This window comes from Asterias rubens, chromosome 1 (genome assembly GCF_902459465.1).
Source record: "Asterias rubens chromosome 1, eAstRub1.3, whole genome shotgun sequence".
Classification (NCBI taxonomy): domain Eukaryota; kingdom Metazoa; phylum Echinodermata; class Asteroidea; order Forcipulatida; family Asteriidae; genus Asterias; species Asterias rubens.
The window spans coordinates 10,521,699-10,543,745 of record NC_047062.1 but is presented as its reverse complement, the minus strand read 5'-3'; the positions used below and the strand labels follow the sequence as shown (position 1 = coordinate 10,543,745).

Sequence of the window (22,047 nt, the reverse complement as noted above, 5' to 3'; positions counted from 1 at the left end):
CTATGGGGAAAAGGATTTCATTTGAACTCAAAATAGAAGAACACACTTCTTTCTTTGTTCTTTCCTTTTTGAGAAGAGCATTGAAAGAAGAATTTTCTTTAGAAATTCAGCTGACACACCTGCATGTGATAGTTTGAAACTTAAGTGTGCAAGCTCTAAACTTGAAGGAGGAACTACTCAGTGCTGGACATGGATAGAAACTCAATGCTTGGTCAAGACAACCTGAGGCTAATCTGTCAGATTTGTTCTCAACTTTTAATTCTATAATTTTCCACTGAGCAAAAAATAAGCAGGAAAAATAACCAGACTCTCAGTCTTAAATGACCTTTTTAAAAACCATGCAGGTCATGTACTTGTGTGATAAAAGACCTTGCCTTCAGCCAATGGTCCTTTATCACACAGCCATTTTAAACGGCCATTTAAGACTTACCCTTTTATCCCCTTATTACTGACTGATTTTCTGCTTATTTCTGCTCAACAGAAAACTGCTAAGTAATTTTGTCTGCTAATGCAGTTCTATGAAACTGGGCCCTCGTCAAAAGATAACATTGTGCCACCAAAGTCTCAATAGAGGCTACTCTCAAAGTTTGACTTGTCATCTTACCCTTTAGTGACGAGTGGCTGGGACTCCCCTCCTTCCTCCATCACGACCACCATGGCTGGAGTTCCTGTTATAAACATATCATCCACGGTATCAGACATCAAGATGGCTTCACCCATAGCAGCAAGGAGACCCTTGCCTTCTCCATGAAGTGCTGGGCCGAGACACTCTGGATGTCTGATCAGGAGACGGACGACGAGGTTTGCGTTCTCCTCAACGGTTTCTCCTGCAAGGGACAAATGAATCAAGTTTTGTTTATCCACTTCATGTGGAGGTTATGGTGGAGCGGATGAGAGTACATGGCCCAATTTCATGGCTCTGCTTACCGTAAGCACAGAATCGGCGCTTACGAAAGTAGGGAATTCTGTGCTTACGGCAAGCTTATTTCACGGGTTAGCGGCCAATTTTGGCTTCTGCGTGCGAGTACTCAACGTTACTAGGCATTCTACGCTTACAAGGCTAGCGCAAAATTTGGCGCTTGCACATAAGCGGGGAATCGTGATCGTAAGCGCAGAATTCGGCGGTAAGCAGGGCCCTGAAACTGGGCCCTGGATTCAAGGTGTGGTGTTTCTTAACCACCATTATTGCTGGGTCATTTGTCTTAATCAAAAGCAGTCTTTCACGAGCCATGGGTACTTTTCTTTCAGATAGTAAACCAAAATTTGAACAATTTTGAATTGAACTAAATAAAAAATACTGGAGCTAGGTCCAAATCAACTTTGTTCAACTATCTAACAGATTCAAATCAACTTTGTTCATCTATCTTTGGTTACATACCATTAACCCATACAGCATGACGCATGAAGTCCAGGTACCGCTCTCCATCTAACGGGTCCCATCCTATTGAAGGTTTGCCAATGGAAATCAAGCGTGAGTTGTCCTGAAACAGAAAACAAATTAAATTCATTCCTATCTCTTTAACTAGGCACACCTAGTGTGACCATTTAATGCTGCAGTTTTGTTTTGTATGTAAAACAATTATTACGAGCTGTATACAAAAATATAAAAAAAGTTCAGCAGTAAATAGTCTTGAGTAACATGAATATTTGTTTGTAGGACTCTTGGAAATTACTGGGTATACCAGTGCTTTACTCGCATCGTTGGGTAAAACCTAATAAATTGTTTTATTCCTGATGCAAATTAAAGATCTTTTAAAGTGAACAATGTTACTCTCCAGGAAAAAACAAAACATCTTGTCACTTGAACTTTTTGAAACTCACTTATTTTTGCTAAAAAATAAAGCCCAGTTTTCACTGACTGATCTGTTAATTTTCTTCTACATGTATGTATATTTGTTTCGCGGTAATACTAGATTATTTTCTTTTGAGTCGTTCAAGTCTTGCTACTTATTGTTCTGCAACATTGTAAGTTTTATCGGGGAACTTCTTATTTATAATTCTTTATTTTCTGCTGAGAAAAAATGAGCAGGATACCAGTTACAAATTGTACTTCTGACATGGTAGTAGTATGGCTGGAAATTCAGGTAAGCATATTTGTAATCGTGCTTAAGCAGGTCTACGAAATTGGGCATACACCATTATTATAATAATAATAGTAAAACAGTATTTATATAGCACAATATGAATAAACATTCCCCAAAGCGCTTAACAGCAAAATGAAAAGCATTAAGAAAACAAAACTTAAAGTAAATTTCCCAATTTAAGCCCACTAACAAAATTATATAATATTAGGCCAGACCAGTAACCTAAATTAAACCATTAAAAATACTACAAACAACAAAGTTATCTGAATATTAACCATGATTACTGTGAAACTTGTTATTAAAAATACCTTACCTGTATGCCGCAATTGGAGAGGTACACAACAACCCTCTCCAGGTGTTGTTCTCTTAATGCAAGGGCCAGCTCATTATTATCCATCAAGGAAGCAGCAGCCACGTCCAGGGGACACGACCCACGTAGGGATGGGTAGGCTATGGGTAAGCAGGGTCGGGAGAAAATATTAGAAATATGAAGGCTTTCACCGATGTGTCTTAAGCATTGTATACTTTTCCCCCCGAGTTCTGTGAAAAAAATTAGTATAGAGAGCTTAATGCACTTCAGTGTTAGGGTAAAAAGAAATTGTATTCTTTATCCCTGATGCAAAACTAACATCTATTAAATATATGAAGGCCAGTCTTCTCACTTGGTGTATCTCAACATATGCATAAAATAATAAACCTGTGAAAATTTGAGCTCAATTGGTCGTCGAAGTTGCGAGATAATAATGAAAGAAAAAATGGCTGAATGAGCTTAAGCTATGGTTTGAAAATGTGTCATGATTCTTATATTTTGTCATAAACTAGATATTGCTAGACAAAATATAGGGTTGTTAAAATCTGCAGCACCAAGCCACTCAAATGTTTCCCACACAAATACTGATTCACAGCACACATTAATCATAAACTGTTTTAAAACTATACACTCAAACGTGTCATCTTGATTTGAGTCATGGGCAAATGATCTTGAATTACATCAAATTAAATTAAACTGAATCGGGCTGGCCTGACACACTTAGCTACAAGATGCTTTGACAAGAGTCTAAATATGTAGCAAAAAGTTCACAAAGTTTACCCCATTCACTGATGAGAAATTTCTTAAGAAGAATTCTGTATGAGTGGCTTTTAACCTTGTTTGGGGCAAAATTTTATAGATAAACAAAAGATAAATAAAAACAAGCTAGCTCTTGAATCTAAACTGTGTAATGAGATTAGGTCACACAGGTATGTCATGCATTGTTATGAAATGATAAAGGTATCATTTACGCAAATAGCCTATCTATAGTTTCAAAGATACCAAACTTTGGCAGAACGCCTGAAATATGAATTATTGATAGTTCTCACTTAATGTCAGACAGTGCAAGGACAGCCTTCTTTACAGGCCTTTAAAATTTATAACTTTGCATTTTCAGTATATACATGTACATGTACCATATGATGAATGTGTGAGTTTTATCAAATTTGTTGCATGATACCGCTTGGTGTGACTCAAAGACAACATCCAAGTTGCCCCAAAAAGATGGCATGTGTCTAAAACTATCTAGTAATTTATTTTAAAGAGCATAAATCTATAAAAACAAATTAAAAAATAAAATATTGTGACAAATCAGGTTGTTTTTCTTTTCTTTCGTATTTTTGGTGTGTTTTTTTTTTAATAGATTTATACTAATTTGTTTTTAAATTTGACTGTCCCAGCTACTTACATAACCCCATGAAGCCATGGTCCAGCAGGTAACCTAAATTATCAAACATGGCTTTTTGATTTTGCCGGCCCGTCCGGCAGAAATAACACAGGAATCGGCAGCAGCTAGAAGTCAGATCTCGAGAGCCCTCGTCCTATTTATTGGCATCAACACACACCACAGCAAACAGGGTCAGACATACAGTAAAACAGAAAACATTAGCAGTGTTAGTTTGAAAACAGTGTGTCGGGTGTGGACAACTGAATATATTTCTATTCCCCCTGGACAGGATGCCAGTCAATCGCAATACTCCCCAGCTCTCACTGGTACCCAGTTGTACTACTGGGTTGCCAGAGGCAATTATGATAAAAGTGTTTTGCTCAAGGACACAAGTGCCATGACTGACCAGGCCAGGATTCAAACACATCAAGTCCAATACTTACTTGTAATTCCAATCCTTTTCAAAAATTCTTTACTTTTCAATATTTTCCTGTCATCTGCTTTTCTTTGTGCATTGTAAATAGGAAGCATAATGAAAAGGGGAAAACAATAAAATGCAAAGAGGAGTCATGCAAAAGTTGCAATCAAAAACTTCAATTCTCTGTATCAGGTTATCAGGGTTTTTTTTTTTTTCAAGAATGCAACAAACTTTTTATCAGAGAGGAGAATTTGATTCCAAATATCATTGTGTGCTACAATACAAGTATAAATGATCAAGCTTTAAAAACATCATTTAAAAAAAATATCTTGTTCAGTCCTTTTACCTTTTTCACTAACTCAATGTTTTCTGAGTCCTGTATATAGTGTGTCGATTTCCAGTGCTTATCACACATTGGTCAAAAGTTAAAACCAACATAATATTCTTGATCCCCAATGCACTTTTTGCATCAACTTAAATCTTTAATATTAGTGCAATGCAGAAATGAAAGCTAGGTCCGCAAATCAAACTCAAATGCAAAAACAAAACTTCAAAAAGCCACATCTTTCTCAATCATGCACATTTAAAAAGAATTCTGTTTCTCACAGCAAAAAGGAATGCCTCAATATCTGGAGTAACTTACAGAGTCCAATATCACTCTGATCTAAGAAATAATCAATGTGATCGAAAATAGCCATCTGGTTTCGACCACTGGTTCGAACAAAGTAGCTGAGGAACCGTGAGCAGGCAGTGATGAGATCATGGTTGAAATCCTGGAGGAATGAGGGCCACTTTTAAGATTCAAAAAAGCATACTGAAAAGCACTTGAAAAAAAATCTCAGAAATGTAACTCTATGTACTTTTTGTAGGACAAAAAACACAATGTCTACAGATTTACACTAAACTTACACCGTTTGAAGATAATGATGGTAGAAAGCTTCCCTGAAAATGTTAGTTGCTGAGGTGCTGTAGTTTTTGAGAAATTTGTAAACAATGTCATGAAAATAATTTTCGTCTCAGTGATCATGTAAAAACGTATTTTAATGACATTGTTTAACTCATTTCTCAAAAACTAAAGCACCATAGCGACTAATATTTTAAGGTCTGCTTTCTACTATCATTATCTTCAAAGGGTGTAAGTTTGATGTAAATCTTTGGCCATTGTGTTTTGTGTTACAAATAGTATCAAAATCCTTTAAGCCATTGTTGTGCACATCTCTGCACTGAAATCTTTTAGATTGTTTTACTGGGGATTGCCTTTAGGTCTAAAGTTGTGTAGCATTCATAAACACATCACAAAAGACATTAATATTCAGGGTTGAACAAAGAAAAATTTACTAGAGCAGGATTTGAACCAACGACCTCCGGATTAACGTTCCGGCGCTTTACTACCAACTGAGCTATCTAGCCCTATGATGGCGATAACAATTTACGCAGTCAGTTTTATAGATGATTGTACCCACAAATTTTCTGCGAAAGATAATTTACAAATATATTGGGTGATAACTTGTTGGTTTGGGGACAATGTACATAAGAATATCGACCATCAGAGGTTTCCAGGCAGCAAAAGTTCAAATATAGTATCGATATATATCCCAATGCAAAAATTGTCTAGTCTTTGAAAAACTAAACACTATGCCTTTAGAAGTCAGAACTGGGGCGACTTGAACACACAAAAGCTGAGGGACTGAGAATGCAGCACAACTTCCACATAAAAGGAATAAAATATTTCAATAAAATAATAATAATAATAATAATAATAGATGAATCTTATATAGCACAAAACATAACTGGAAGAATTCTTGATGCGCTTTACAAAAACTTAAAATTACAAAGAATGGGATAATGCAACTTGAAATAGCTGGGCTGTGTGTCTCATACTCCAAATACTGACCTGTACTTTGGCAGAGTTTGAAGTGGAGCTCATTTGATGGGGAAGTGTACGGCTACCCTTGAGGGTTCCCAGATCGCAGCAGCCTGTCGTTAACTGAACAGAGGTTTGGTGTTTCTCTAAGACGTTGACCATCACGTTCATCACCGTCTCGTGAACGCAGAGCGCCCTCATCAGGTCTGGATGCTGATAGAACACTTTGTTGTCTGTCAACTCCCTGTTAAGACAATAACAAATATTCATTAAATTACGGGGGAAATTTAAAGCGGAAGTAGTACTCAAGAGTGAGTGGATCACTAATTCATCTTTGGGCTTTGTCACACAAAGCAGCTTTTACTGGCAACTAAAGTGGCAGTAAACTACTCTGCATGCACAAGGAACACTTTGGTAGCACAGGAGTTATTTGTTTATTGGCTTACAATACTGAAGAAAATGATGTGTTTGTCTACCATTCAATTGTAATTTTGATATGTGCAGACTTCTTAATTTTTCGTAATTATCAATCAAAAAATCAGGCCCCAACCTCAAGGTTTAAAAAAAACTAAAAACACTTCTTTCGTTGACGGTGCGCATCAAAATGACAATGCTTTGACGTCATGTCTTTGTGTTTTCTTTGTTATACCTCCACGCTGCAACAAAGCAGCTATACAAATTGAAGCTCCCAACTATGACGTTACATGAGTGATTACGTAACAGAGCTTTTTCGCGAATCTTTCAGAAAAGCGCTAAATAAGGGTATTCAAAATGATTGGGTTTTTTTTTTACACAATTAAAATCTATTTATTATCATATGACTCAACTTCCTTATTGATTGAAAACATTTTAAATGAAATTCAGCAAAGTTCACGACTTGACATTTCCGTTCAAGCAGGTCTTTAACAGCTACATGTACATTGTGTGTTCATCTCTACTTACCAGAGATGTTTGATCAAAGCTTCCTCCTCCACTGATCCCATCTGGACAGTGAGCAATGACCTGATCTGACCCAGAGAGGTCAAGAGATGGACAATGTCATCTCTCTGGATGGCGCTCACTACGTACGTCTTGTTCAATGCGCGGCACAGCTGTGCAGAGACAAAAAAAAACAGTTAGATGGGAACTATTGAAGATAAACATTAAGAAGAGAAGCAATGCAAAAGTCATATATTGTACACACATGTTCACTCCCTTCCACTCCACCGTCCAATAACTATAGGAACAAATAACATTATTTTTGCAAAAATGAGTAAAGCTTTAGCATATTTTGGCAATAATCCCATTCATAAGTGTTTGATATGGACCAAGATTATCTCCATCTGATGTCACAAGCCACTGCGTCAAGTAACATCATTTCAGACAGGAAATGTTTGAAATTATTGATTTCCAAACCTTTAAGTGCTGACATGACTGCGTGGGTTTTCCCTTAAATAATGATTCTCTGCTGTTTTCCTCCCACATCTAAAACTGAAACTTCCTTCTTTGTCTGATTCTTTGGCTTCACAACCACAAGCAACCAAAATGAAATTAAATAATTTGTCCATTTACCTCCCCTACACCGTCATACTGTCGATGGAGAATCTTAAACATCTCTCGTACGAGCGAAGCATCTTCAATGTGCTGCTCTTCAGCCCAGCGAATCATGGTCTCCGATATTAGATAAGACAATGAGTCTACAAGAAGGTAACCAAGCCAAATAAATATTTTAAAAACTTAGTTCATTTTTTTCCCTGTTAACTTTATTATTGGAATCTTTCATCAGCTGATAGGATCCTAAAATTGTTGAAATGTTTGCAGGTTGAAAATTTCAACACACTGCACTATGGTAGGTTGTTGTAATGAAAGTCAGATCAAAGCCTGATAACACTGTTCTCTGCACTGTGCTATTCAAACGGCCATTGAAAACCGGCAATACGAACCGCCTCCATGGGCTGGTTGCAAATTGTTGACTAGACTACATGTAGTACACTATCAATAACGATCAGATGTAACCAAACAATGGTTAACCCTTTCAATTCTAACCTACGTAAAATAGTCACCAGTGACAAATACAATAAATAAGGGAATCAATGTGTGGTGAAGAGGTTTTCAATTAGTGGTTTAAACCCAACGAGGCCTGGTTCTTGATAATTTTACCATTCATAAATACCTTTACGGTCAAAAAACATCAACACTTTTTGGGCAAAAAGTAAAATAAATGCAAAAATTATAATTGTTCAATGATTTCTTTGAACACAACACCCCTCTAGCTATGAAATGGTAAGGCCCTCGGGTAAACAACTCCTAAGAGAATGCTGTGCGCGTCGTGTGTATCGCGTGATGTGGCACAACTGTTTCAGCCGTTGCTCTCGACCAATAGGAACGAAGAAACTGTCTTAAGCACAGGTGCAAGCTTGCGTGTCACGCCCATATTTCATCACTTTTTACTGGTCATAAACAAAGGTTTATACACACCCACAAGACGCGCTCTCCACCAATAGGAATAGCGAAACTGTCTGAGGTATTTATGAATAAAATTTGAAATCTAAAAATGTCCACAATGTTTTTCAGATTACATATGAATCTAGCCCTACAAGTAGGCTTTATATAGTGGTGAATAATGTTTACCCGTTTATAAGAAGTAAAGCAGTCGATTTAATAAAAAAATGCTGCACAATTGCCCCCCCCCAAAAAAAAAGTATAAATGATTAACTATGTTCTCTTATCGTACTTGCTCCAGCTAAAAACCATCAATTTTATTTAAATAACAAATTCTCCCTTGATATGATCAACTTACCTCCGGAAAACTTCTGGTTAAAATCAGTTCCATCCGAGCCATTGCCGCTGCGGCCAGTCACCCAACTAAACAGCCGAACCAGCCATGATTTCTCCTCTTTCACCCGTTGGTCCTCAGAGACCTCATGCACACCGCAGTGAGCCACTAGGTTACCATGGAAGGAGTCCAATACCTCCCGTAGATCCTCTCGGCAGGGGCTGGAGCCGTCATCCTTCCCCTTGAAGGAGACCAACATTCGCATCTACGATCATGGAGCAAGATGAAGAATATCAAACACATGACAAAATATTTATGATCACAGTGCTTAAAGGCAGTGGACACTATTGGTAATTACTCACTTATTTATTAGCATAAAACCTTACTTGGTAACGAGTAATGGGGAGAGGTTGGTAGTATAAAACATTGTGAGAAACAGCTCCCTTTGAAGTGGAGTAGTTTTCAAGAAAGAAGTAATATTCCAAGAATTTGATTTCAAGACCTCAGATTTAGAATTTGATGTCTCGAAACCAAGCATCTAAACGCACACAACTTTGTTTTACAACAGTGTTTTTTCTTTCATTATTATCTCGCAACTTCGACGACCGATTGAGCTCAATTTTTCACAGGTTTGTTATTTTATGTATATGTTGAGATACACCAAATGAGAAGACTTGTCTTTGACAATTACCAATAGTGTCCAAAGTCTTTAATGAACATCTTTGTAAGGGTAAAAACAAATTGTATAATGTTCTTTATCCCGATGCAAATCTACATCCATCAAACCGCTACTGACACATAGACTTACCCTGCCATAACCCTTTGGTACACAGATTAATAAATAAAATAAAATTAAAACGTTCAACCGTGTTTTTCTAATTTCTTTTAAATAGCCCCCTGTTGAACATCACATCAAACAAAAGCTCAACAATTGCTCTAATCAACCAAACAGGGCAGTATATATGGGTGTTGTACTTTAGTTTTTAAGTTATGAGCATTTTTCAAAGTCCAATTTAAGTAGGATTTGAAACTTTGCACGGTGGAAATACGATATAAAAAGACTTGCGGTAACACCATGTAATGACTATCTCTAATGAGTTGGGGTGGTTCTGAAAAGAACCGTTGGTTTCAATAGTTCTTTTCAGAACGGTTCTTTTCAGAACCACCCCAACTCAGAACGGTTCTTTTCAGAACCACCCCAACTCATTAGAGATAGTCATTACATGGTGTTACCGCAAACATTTCTAAAGTCCAATTTGGCGTGTTTTTGGTGGTCGCTAGCGACTGCCTTGTGCACCAAAGGGTTAAGCCACCGGGCTACATGTAGCTCAGTGGTCCGTTGTTAAAACATCCGCTTGCAATGCAAAGGTTGTGGGTTCGAGTCCCACCCGAGTTATTTACCTTTAGACTTTTTTTCACAGAATTCAAGAGAGTATACATCGATGTATGGGTAAAAACAAATTATACATAGGCACATTAGGTTGGGTGTGATTCCTGGCTATAAGGCAGTCAGGTTGAAAGGCTTCTGACTGGCACTCATCACGAACAAAGATAGTGACCAACCGGGAGAGACCACCAAAATAGGGGATAGCTCAGTTGGTAGTGTGGCGCCGCAGGTCGCAGGTTCAAGTCTTTTTCTTTGGTGAACCCAAGTTTATTTAAAATTTCCCAAGTCAGTTTCTCTTTTGGTTGATCACTTGAAATTTCTGTATTTAATCTCATTTTTTGGGGGGTTAACTATCATACCTGCTCTTGTGGAGTTGAGCGGAATTCTTTGGTTTTCTTAGCTGCTATGATGGGTGGCATGTCATTTGTTTGGACTTCCATAAAGCGTCGCAACTGGTCCTGAAACAGTTAAAAGAGAGTTATGGAATCAGTAATAAAAATATTAATAATAAAAATTGCTTCTTATAAAGCGCTCATATATCCATCACTCAGTGATGCTCAAGGTGCTTTAACATTCAGTGTTTTCCTGCAAGGTATTATGGAGCTATGATTATGAAGTATGAGGCCAGGTCACTGTTGCATAGCACCATTTAATGGTTTACAAGGTGCTGTGGTGCAATATGCTGATGACGACCAAACCAGGAACACCGCGGCAAACCCCTCTTCTTTTTGATAAGTGCTCTGGTTTCTTTTACATGTATTACAAAACACACGGGACCTATGCATTTATGTCCCATCCGAAGGACGCAGCAAGTGTGGATGGAAGAAAGTGAGCAAGAATTTGTTTTGCTCAAAGAAACAAGTGTCACTAACGGGACTCGAACTTACACTCGGGCAAACACAAACACCTGGGCCCAATTTCATAGAGCTGCTAAGCACAAAAATTTGCCAAGCATGAAACTTCTTCCTGATAAAAACAGGATTACCAACCAAATTTCCAAACAACAGCTGGGTACCAGTAACAAGCAATATGTAACAAATGGAAATTTGGTTCATAATCCTGTTTTTAGCAAAGAAAACATTTCATGCTAAGCAAATTTTCATGCTTAGCAGCTCTATGAAATTAGGCCCAGAGCTTGAGTCTGGTGCTCTTATCTGCTCGGCCGATAACTTCATGTGCTGGTCATGCAGAATTGAATAGGACCATTGTGAAGAAAGTGGAAACAGTTAATCCTTAAGTGTTTTTTCCCCTCGTCAAAAGCATGCATTGACAAATTAATAATAATATTTTTGTTGAATTCCCAGGAACTAGATCACGGCACTGAAGAAGGGAAGATTTTGAAAATTTTGAAAACAGTTTTGAGCAGTTTCTTAACCAACATGAGCTCATAAACCTGAAGCTAAATTACAGCCATCATTGTGAGACTCCCCAATACACAATAACAAATATACTTAAACTCCCATTATATAAAAAGGGGACCATACTATTCCACAACCCAGCCTCAGTTTAAGTTACATTGATAAAAGTGGGAGATAAACGAAATGTCCGCCCCCATGATCCAGGTCTTAATCAAACTTACAGCTTGACACTCGGCCACAAAGTCCTCCGAGAAGTTAACGATGGATTCCACTCGATGCCTGAGCTGACTGTCGCACAGATGCTGTAGGAGGAAACAGACCTCCAGCTTGACGGGTTCATCTAGCTGCATCTGGAGCAAACCAACAGCTTCACTGATACCTGCAAGAAACCAATCCATTTGTGATGCCATCAAGCAAACCATTTCATTTAAAAAATGTGTATACATTTGAAAATAGCATAATCTTTGCTTAAATACTGTTAAAATCCCCATGCTGATACCATCTTTGGATCAGAAGTTGTGTAAGTAGGAACACCAAGAGATAGAAAGAACGAAACTGAGAAAAAGGGATTCTAAAGCTTTTTTAAGTGACAATGATAATTTTATCCCCTTTTTGATGTTTTCGTTTTGTTTTTTTTTTTTTGGTTTTTTTTCAGTATAAAGGAAGGTGCCAATTTAAAAATAACATTAACAGTTATAAAATAAGTATTTATTATAAATTTCACCCCAGTTGGCCAGTTTTTGCTTGTTTTCCCATAATAATGCTTCCAGCTTGGAAGAGGCTCAGAGGCCAACCTTGCAACACCTGGGTGTGTCAGCTGGAAGCGGACTTCAAGTCTCGGGCGTGGCAGCTGTTGCAATCTGCATCAGATCGCATTGGTTGGATGGCTCTACATCCCCCATGATGGATTCAGAGCATGATGATGATGATGATGATGAAAAAAGGACCCATTTTAAGATGGATCTCTTAAGAAGTTTAGCCATTCTACTGATGGGGCCCGCATTTCCTTAAGTTTTGATTTTTTCATTATTATTTTTTTCTAGTCGGTGAAAGTTTTTTTTGGGGGGGATGATTGAATACAGCCCGTCTGGTTTTAACTGTCGCCAGAGTATCTTTGTATTCTATTTTTTTCTTATATTGTAAAATTGCATAGAGGGATCTTTGGTTGTAAGCAGAGGGAAAGACTAAATGATTGGTCGAGTACCTTTCTTGTAGTTTTCATCAAAGGTAGTTGGATCAATCAAGATGAGTAACTGCTTCAGGTCTTCATCATCGAACTCACCTAAAAGTAACAATGACAAAGAAGAGTAAAAACAGAGTTGTATACCCCCAGCCGTGACACTTGTGTCCTTAAGCAAGACAATTAACCATTGCTTCGTCCTTCGGATGGGACGTAAAGCCGTTGGTCCCATGTGTTGAGTAAAGCATGTAAAAGAACCCAGTGCACTTTTCGAAAAGAGAAGGGGTTCGTCCTGGTGTTCCTGGCTGTGGCTGCTGTATGCGCCGTAGCACCTTATAAGGTGCTAAATAATTGGGTCTCAGAATTCATCACTGCATCATCTTTCTGAAAGTTTGTACATGTATATCTCAGCGCCTTGAGTACCTTGTTTGGTAGATATGTGCACTATATAAGACTTTGATATTATTATTATCATTATTATTATCATTATTATTATCATTATTATTATTACTATTATTATTATTACTATTATTATTATTATTATTATTACAGGCTCATCCTGCACAAGAATGTGATTATAAGATCAATTCATAAGTTTAACTGTTCAAAACAAAATAGTGTATTAAATGTTAAAATATTTGTAATAGATAGACATTTGCATCGGGGATAAATATTTGTTTTCACAGAGCTCGGGAAAGTAAACAGTATACTATGGTATTCGGTGTATATGGGTAACCAAATAAAAAAAATAAAAATAATAATCTTAATTAATATGATGTTAAAATAGTTGTTGCAAACTTTTTACCAACCTAAATGACATGTGGCATAAAAGCAAGTAGTGCTAGTGACCGTTATGACCCTAGCAGAGTCTACCTCAAAGGTTGCATTGCTTCAAAGAAAAACCTTGAAGGAAGAACATGAACTCTTTTCCACTCTCTGTTGTAAAATTTTGTGAATTTCAAAAAAAAGTTTTCTTGACAAAAGAGTGAGGAAGACACAAGATCCAATACTATGAGGTATATTTTAATGAAATTAAAAATTAAGATTTTGATAACAATGTTTTAAGGAATTTAAAAAATACTTACCGATAACAAGCAGCTTGTCACAGAGTCTTAGAAGTGGTCTGGAGAAATAAAAAGCATGACAAATAGGGAAGGTTTAGAGCCATTAAATCGACCGCCTCTTTCAAGCTTAATTGGTTTGTATAAGAAAAACAGTTCCAAAGACTTAAACAAGGCTTTTTTGAAGTTACATGATTTGAAGACTTTTTTTCCAGTTTGTTCCAGTTTGTAAAGAATTATGAAATTAAGAAATAATTGTTTTGTTGTTCAATATCACTTCAGGTCTTATTTGAAACAGTAACCATTTAAAAATAATTACAAAAAGAAGAAAATATTTCAGACAAATACAATTTCCTAGTAAGTTCAGAGGTTGCCTGATTGTCTTTTGAAAGGGTACTTCAGCCATTCTTTTCCTGCCTTTGGGTCTGATTTCACAATGTCGTTAGGCAAAAATATGGTGCTTAGAAAAAATTATGCTTAGCAGAATTAAGAAGGAAACCAGTTACAAACAATATGATGACAAAGTAATTTAACTAGGAAAAACAGTTTCTGGTAATAACATTTTGCCGTCTTTTGCCAGAGAATCTGTGTTTAGTTTCTTAGCGTGTTTCGAGTTTGCAAGTTACTGTTGCGCCACGAGTAATGCAAGAATGTGCACTATAGACGATGTGACCTATGTTTACATTCAAACCGCCCTCTGTTGAAAAAACACTGTATACGTCATGTTTCGCCGGGCAAAAAGATGCGTAGTCATGGTAAGATTGCATACACTTTCTAGCTGGCTGCCAAAGGTTTTGCCCGGCAGTATGCGCGCGAATCGTGTTATGGTTTTCGAGTGACGTCAGAGGTCACATCGTCTATACATCAGATATGATTATTACTATACATAACTCACACGAAGAGGTCATTGTAGCTTCCCCCAATGGGGTCTCTGCAGCTTGACACCCCGTGAGCCACAGCTTGGGTCAGTAGATTGATCACATGTTTCTTGAGGGAGTCTAGCTGGAAGGTCGGTGGGCGAGTCTCGTTGATGCGATGGGCAATGTTGACGCTAGAACTGTAAAGATGATGAGAGGAGATAAGTAAGCTGGGTGGGATGTAAATGGGAAAGACTAGCAAGGGAAGAAGTTTAACCCCTTAGAGACCATTCATGTTTGTATGGCTTCTGACAGGCACCCCAACAAAGATATTGTCAAAATATGGAGACAGTGATTATGGGGCTAGATAGCTCAGTTGGTAGAGCGCCAGCACATTAAGAGGATGTCGTTGGTTTAACCGCCGCACCATTTTTTTCCCAGCATGCCTTGCCCGATCATAACCCCTGGAATTAGCAAACTTATATGTGCTATACAGTGTATGCTAGCACATTTAAATGAGCGTACATGTATATATTCAATCTTTTCTATGCGCACACGCATGTCTTTCGTCTTAAAGAATGTTTTTGTTTTTGTTTTTAAAAAACGTGTTCGTGTCATAAAAAACACAGGCGTGATCAACATGCAAATATCTTAAAACTACGCGCGCACGCACTTGACATCTTATGCATAACCTAGCAAGTCTAGTAGATTTTGTTAAAGCATTGTCAAATTAGTGGAAAAGCAATCATAACCAAGTTTCAGCTGGACGAGAGTCATTTTGTGCTTTTGTCCGAGGTCTTCAGGAAGTGAATTTCAGAGTCAAAGTGCCATGTTGGAAACGGCCAGCCCTGACCCTCTAACTGGCCAATAGACCCTTCCCATGAAATATGCTAATTACATTCACCCATGCGTACAGACCCTATTGGTTGCCATAGAGATGTGCAATAAGCAGACGCACAATTGCATCTGCATCACGCAACCATTAGCCGCATACAAAACAGGGTGATGTTCCCTCATTTTGCCAACCAAAATGTTAGTACACTTGTGCTACGTGCAATTTAAAAAACATCATGGGAAGGGTCTATTTTGAATGAAATACTTTGGAGGAAAACTAACCCTTTCTCCGAGAAGAGCTGTTCAGGTCTGATGGAGACACTCTTGCTGGTACTCAGAGCTCTCTTTATGGAAGTACTGTTGGATCCCTGATCACTGGTATCCTCAAAGCGTTGGTTACCGTCCATCAGGGGAATGATGAATTCATCTTGGGTCATCAGTCTGTGCAAAAGGTCAGGGGTCAAAGGTTAATCTCTTGTCATAAAGTTACTTCTACTGTAGACCAATCCGACGCGCACCGGGCGCGCCAAGTGTTGAGCACCGCGCGCCACTGCTGAGGTGTACATGTGCCTAGTTTTGTGCACAAAGACATGAGGAAGTCATGTTCCTTTTCACTCTTTATGGAAATTAAATGTTTTCCTCAACGACTTACACGATTTCCTTTCCAGGACATCATGATATACTAATGTAGTTCACTGACCACAAATATTTTTAACTAAGTAGAAACCACATCATCTTGAAAACTGTACTTGTCTTAGGTGAGTTAGGGGGAAAGACACAGAAACTGCATCACAGTCGACATCGGCAGAGTATTTTGTCAGAATTTCAGTATTTTACTCTGTGCTTAATTTTAAAAAAAATTATCAAGAATATAGAAAATCGTCATACCTTGCAGCCTTGTCGCATAGATTGTCGAGGAAGACATTAAATTTCCATAAAAAGGGAAACGATTTTCTCGTGTCTTTGTGCACAAAATCAGGCACAAGTACAACGCAGCAGTGGTGTGCGGCGCCCATGGCGGCCCCCAGCACTTGTGCGCTGGATTGGTGTATATTGATTAAAACATTGTTTCATTCTGGGCATTCAAAACTAGGCATTTTGTTTTCCTCTTTAACCCTAGCAGTTCCTTGTATTAAATGTTTCATGTGAAACTAGCTACATACACCATTTGAGGTATTGCATGGTGAGGTATCAACATAAATAAATATATTTTTTTGGGGGGGTTCGCAATAACACCATGTGGTGTATCTACATTATTTGCCATGAAGAGTTTGTTCCTTAGAGAACTGTCTTGCTACAGTGTATATATTCTACTACTATATGATTTATCAGGGTTTTTTTAAGACTCCTCAGTTCTGAAAAGAACTGTCCTGCTTATTAACTACTACCTAGGCGGAAGGTACAGAAAATTGGCTGGTACTACTACTTTAGCTTATAGAATAGTTATTAACTGCACTACCGCGGAGTGAGTTCTCAAAATAATTGGTCTCAACGTTTCGACTACATGTATTAGTGAGTAACACTAGCTGTTACTAATACAAACAAAAAATAATAATAAAATCAATCTCACAAAAGGCTCATTAGGGAAGCAAATTCTGAATCAATAATTTAGAAACTAACAAAATCCAACAACAAAAACCAGCTACTGAGGAAGACACAAGTTTGTCCTCTAACTGAATCTCACCTGGCATTTGCATGAGTCTCCAGATGAAGTGATATGAGAAGGTCGTGGTATCCCATCCTCAATGGGCCAGAGAGATCTGAACAATAAAGGTCAAGTTTCATCAATCAGAACAATCAGTCAATCCTACCAAAACACACATCATAGAAACCGACAGATTTAAACAGTAGAAGGCCTGTCATCAGTTGGTCTACCAGTCGTCTAAGGGCCGATTTCACCAAGAGCTGTATTGATCTTAAAGGAACTGGACACCTTTTGTAATTGTCAAAGACCAGTCTTCTCACTTGGTGTATCTCAACATTTGCGTACAATAACAAACCTGTGGAAGTTTGAACTCAATTGGTCGTTGAAGTTGCGAGAGAATAGTGGAAGCAAAAACATCCCTGTCGCACAAAGTGTGTGCTTTCAGATGCCTTGAATTTGAGACCTCTCAGCTGAGGTCTCGAATTCAATTCAAATATTTGAGTGAGAAATTACTTCTTTCTCAAAAACTATGTTACTTCAGAGGGAGCCTATTCTCCCAATGTTTTATACTATCAACGACTCTCTATAGCTCGTTACCAAGTAAGTTTTTATGACCTGATGGCTTCAGGCCTGATGTCTTTTAATATATGAGTGAGAAATTACCTCTTTCTCAAAAACTATGTTACTTCAGTGGGAGCCTATTCTCACAATGTTTTGTACTATCAATAGCTCTCTATTGATTGTTCTTGAAGAAGAGCCATGAAATTGGGCCCAGAGAGCTGTAGTCAAAGATACAATGTAAGTTAATGGCAAACCTGGGACCATATCTTTATGAAACAAATAAATGGAATTTCAAAATGTTGTAAATATCCGATTAGTGTTTGAGAAACTCACATTCACACTGAATACAGTAGGTCAGCTGATCTTCATTGACGTGACTGCACAGAGCGTGTGCAACATGATGGTTGCCATGGGAACACACAGCACTGTACAGCTTCAGTGTATGAGCATGGAACCTGAAAAAGGGTCATAATTATTATTTTGTTGAACAAATCCAAAGATTTGACATCTTGAATGCATATTTCAACTTAGGCAATGGCAGTAGCGTGATCAGGAGGATAAAAAATAACATAAAGTTGAATGTTGTCAGCGTAAGCAACACTAGAAATACCATGGCTACAGTGAGGTCTTGTAAGGGTGCACTGTACATTATAAATTCAAGAGGCCCAGCTATAGAACCTTGTGGAACACCACACCAGAGATGATGATGATCGGATTTAGCATTAATTGTTGATGAGGACATGCTGGGTTCTGTTGTTCAGATAAAAGAACCAGTTAATGGCAGTTCCAGTATTTCCATAGCGTGAAGATAAACGTTGATTGAGAAACTTATGGTCGATAGTGAAACTTCTGACATGATACCAATTATATACCTATTGATAACTTGTAGTTCAGTAATATCTTTTCATAAATACCTCAGACAGTTTCGCTATTCCTATTGGTGGAGAGCGCGCCACGTGGGGGTGTTAAAACGGTTGATAATGACCAGCTAGAGCTCAATTTATAACCGGTTGTTTTTGGATACTACGCGCTAGTCTTGGTGCAAGACGTTTCTCATTACGGGCGATATGGGCGCTGTCAGTGAGTAGGCCGCGCTGTGTGTGAAAGGAAAACGAGAATCATCTTGCACCAAGACTACGTGCACAAACGGATCCGAGAACTGTCGTGTCAGTCATAACAATGCAACACACGGACGTACAGAAAACATCGGAGTTTCTAACTTTATTACGCGTTCTAACCAAAAAGGCATCCATGAATGGGAATAAAAGTGACTCGTAGTGACTCGTTCTTAAACTACCGTTTAAAAACTTGCACGCTCGTTGCCGTGTGATGAAGGCCCTCGCCTTCGGCTTCAGCTCTTTATCACATGGCACAATCCTGCCGGTTTTAAATGGCCGTTTAAAAACTCGTCGCTTCCCTTTTATTGACTTAGTCAATACCACACAATGCAGGGAGAGAGAATCAACAATAGTTCAATAACCTGACATGACATGACTTACTTGAGTAGGTCTGGATTCTCAATCAGCTCTAATATGTCCATGCACCGATTCTCCTCTGGAATGTGAACAGCCAACCATGGAACTGCCATCAAGACAAGAATAGACAAGCTAGATCAACACATATGTTCAGTACTACTAGGGAGAGAGAAATGCATTGCTAGAGTACATGTCTTACCACTAGAAGTAGTTTGAATCCTTTTCTGCTTGCGGCGAGTACCTCAGCGATTTAATAGATGTTATAACACACCTCTTGCTTGTTCTTGTTTTCTGGTTGGCTGAAACACGGTCACGTTTGGTGAACTAATATAGTCTAGTGAACGTGCGCGCGCGTGTTTTGCGGGAATAGTGCCCGCCAAGCACTGGTCTTTGAAAAAAGTGCCTGGTTACAGCGCGCCTTCTCTTGACGTGAACCGTGAACAGCAACTACAAAACTTCCTTTCTTTTCCAGATTTCTGTTCTTATTTCACACTTAAGACCGAGATGTGTTATAAAACACATCTTGACTGGCATAATTCGGTAACTAGTCTATTCCCCTTCGGAGACCTACTTCCCTCGTCCTTCGGCTTCGGGAAATAGGTCCCTCTTCTGGTCACTCAAAGTCTCTTGGGGAATGGACGTACACTAAGTACCTCATTGCATAAGTTTTGCATTGGGGATACAGAATAAAATTATATATATTCTTTAAGACTAACATCACTTTACAGATTTTGATTCTCCTTACCAGGCTGCCTGCAGGACACTATCCAGCCGGCACTGTCGGTGTGTTTACGCGTCAACACATTGAGCGTCTTATGAGGAGCACGTGACCAGATACAGGACTGTATGACCTGGACGTTGACCCTGGACGGACATTGAGGGACGGGATTGTGGGAGTCGCTCTTGAACCACGCGGCTGACAGGGGCAGGCAGTTCTGAATGGGGGAAATGAAAAAGAAAACTTGTTGATATTGAATCATTGTGCAAGAAAATATATTTCTTATCGCATGCTACTGTATTACTTGGGTAATTTCAACATATTATGTGGGATTTTTTTTGGTAATGAATATTGAAATAAATGTTACTGAATTGAAATTGAATTGAATTGATACAATCCTGCCTTTCACATTTTTAGGCAAAAGTCAATGTGGCTTTTGTGTTGACCATAACACAATGCATGTAGAACTGAAAGTATATGGCAGGCAATGAGCAAACATTCATGTATGCTGTACTTTATATTGTGTCATCTTTACAATTCATCAAGAAAAATATAGGCTGAAGGATATTTTTCCCCCTGTATTTTCACACTTCAGAGTAAATTTCCTTTGTACATTCCACATGTTTCAGCTCTGTGCAGCCAGTTGGATTTTTCATAAATATGTCATGAAACAAAATGCCATTTTCAGCTCATTCCAGGGATAGTATTAGTACACAAGCAACCGAAGGGATGAACAGTTGTGGGACCTTAAATTGATCTGAAGTTTGAATCAGCAATCTTAAAAGCTGAACAAGAGTTTAAACACAAATCTCTCTAGTATTATTAACAGTTTAGGGCGAGTCTAAGTGCTTCAGTCAAATAAACCCCTGGTTATTGTGTTATAGTTTACCAAGAGGTGTTTGCATCCAAAGCTATTATAGACCTTTATCGCGCTGTCACCATCTTGGTCATGTTCCCAGGTTTCCAATAACAGTAACGAATGCTAACATTCATTGTGCAAACATGGCACCAGACTATTATTTCGCCCAGCCTCAGTTTGGTTACAATTAGTTGGAATGGAGTAAAATCAAGATGGCCACACCATTATAAAGGTCTATAGCATTCTCAGAATAAAATCACATCTAGAAAACAAAATTTATCTAAAAACCAACACATTAACACATCGTTTCTAATAAAACAATTTCATAGTGCAACTCTGCAGTGTTCTTTGTTTTCAATGTGTGGACGAACTGACCTTTGTTCTCCCCAGCTCAAACTGCAACATCTCCTTACTGGTTGGACGAGCAAACACTGCAGGGAATAGCTTCGTGTGAGGCTGCACCTATACATCAGAATTCATGTAAGCAAATTTAGCCGTGAAAAAAATAAAAAGATGGGGAAATTGGTTTCTTAATTATAAAGAACTTAAAATGGGTCTCCTGATGACGATTAGTCTTGGTGCAAGACGTTCTTCTTGAGATGGTAACACCATATGGCCTACATTGCATTTGTATTGTATTTCTCTTATCTGGGTTTGCTCTAAGCTTAGGCTAATACCTTCTTAATTTTGGTTGTTGTACATGTGTTTGTTATTGTTTGTATTTAGCGCCATGAGCACTTTGCTGGATTTGTGCGCTTTATAAGTTTTCATTATTATTATTATTATTATTTCATTTTATCACAGCATGCAAAAGAAAGATCTCATTTTCCTTTGTGCCGGTAACTCATCGAGCCGGGCTACGTCCCGTAGCCTTAGATCTCAAGGGTCTTTCTCAGGATCCTCGCTGTTCCCAAAAGCGCTGCCTTCTGTAACAGATCTACCCTCACATTTGTCCCTATTTCATCTAGATGTTTCCCCAGTGCTTAAGAACAACAAAGTACCAAAATTAGATGACGACTAGAGCACACTGGTTGAAATATTATTTAAAATAACTTTCTAGCTCCTCTCAGAGTCAACACTACTAGTTAAAAGAACACGATGCCTTGGATCAGACGAGTTGGTCTATAAAGAGCGTTTGTAACCATTTGTTATGAAATGCATGATTGGAAAGATGTTTTAAAAGTAGAATACAATGATCCACACAAATTTGCCTTGAAATTGCGTGGTTTTCCTTTTATTTTGGAACTAACACGGTCAGCCATTTATGGGAGTAAAAAATTTGACTCCCATAAAT

The 22,047-nt window shown here is 38.2% G+C and overlaps 1 protein-coding gene across 1 annotated transcript in view; it reads right to left on the bottom strand.

The window, feature by feature from the left end:
- LOC117289038 (ryanodine receptor 2-like) overlaps nucleotides 1-22,047 on the bottom strand; it is a gene marked incomplete in the record, with an annotated part of 186,131 nt that overhangs the window by 100,563 nt on the left and 63,521 nt on the right. The window contains 19 exon segments of the mRNA XM_033769959.1: nucleotides 605-827; nucleotides 1,379-1,481; nucleotides 2,398-2,534; nucleotides 4,843-4,972; nucleotides 6,094-6,307; nucleotides 7,006-7,154; nucleotides 7,615-7,739; nucleotides 8,843-9,083; nucleotides 10,565-10,663; nucleotides 11,785-11,942; nucleotides 12,768-12,845; nucleotides 13,829-13,866; nucleotides 14,700-14,861; nucleotides 15,778-15,936; nucleotides 17,180-17,255; nucleotides 18,035-18,156; nucleotides 19,201-19,282; nucleotides 19,922-20,111; nucleotides 21,129-21,215. Coding sequence (XP_033625850.1) covers nucleotides 605-827; nucleotides 1,379-1,481; nucleotides 2,398-2,534; nucleotides 4,843-4,972; nucleotides 6,094-6,307; nucleotides 7,006-7,154; nucleotides 7,615-7,739; nucleotides 8,843-9,083; nucleotides 10,565-10,663; nucleotides 11,785-11,942; nucleotides 12,768-12,845; nucleotides 13,829-13,866; nucleotides 14,700-14,861; nucleotides 15,778-15,936; nucleotides 17,180-17,255; nucleotides 18,035-18,156; nucleotides 19,201-19,282; nucleotides 19,922-20,111; nucleotides 21,129-21,215 — 2,573 coding nt within the window.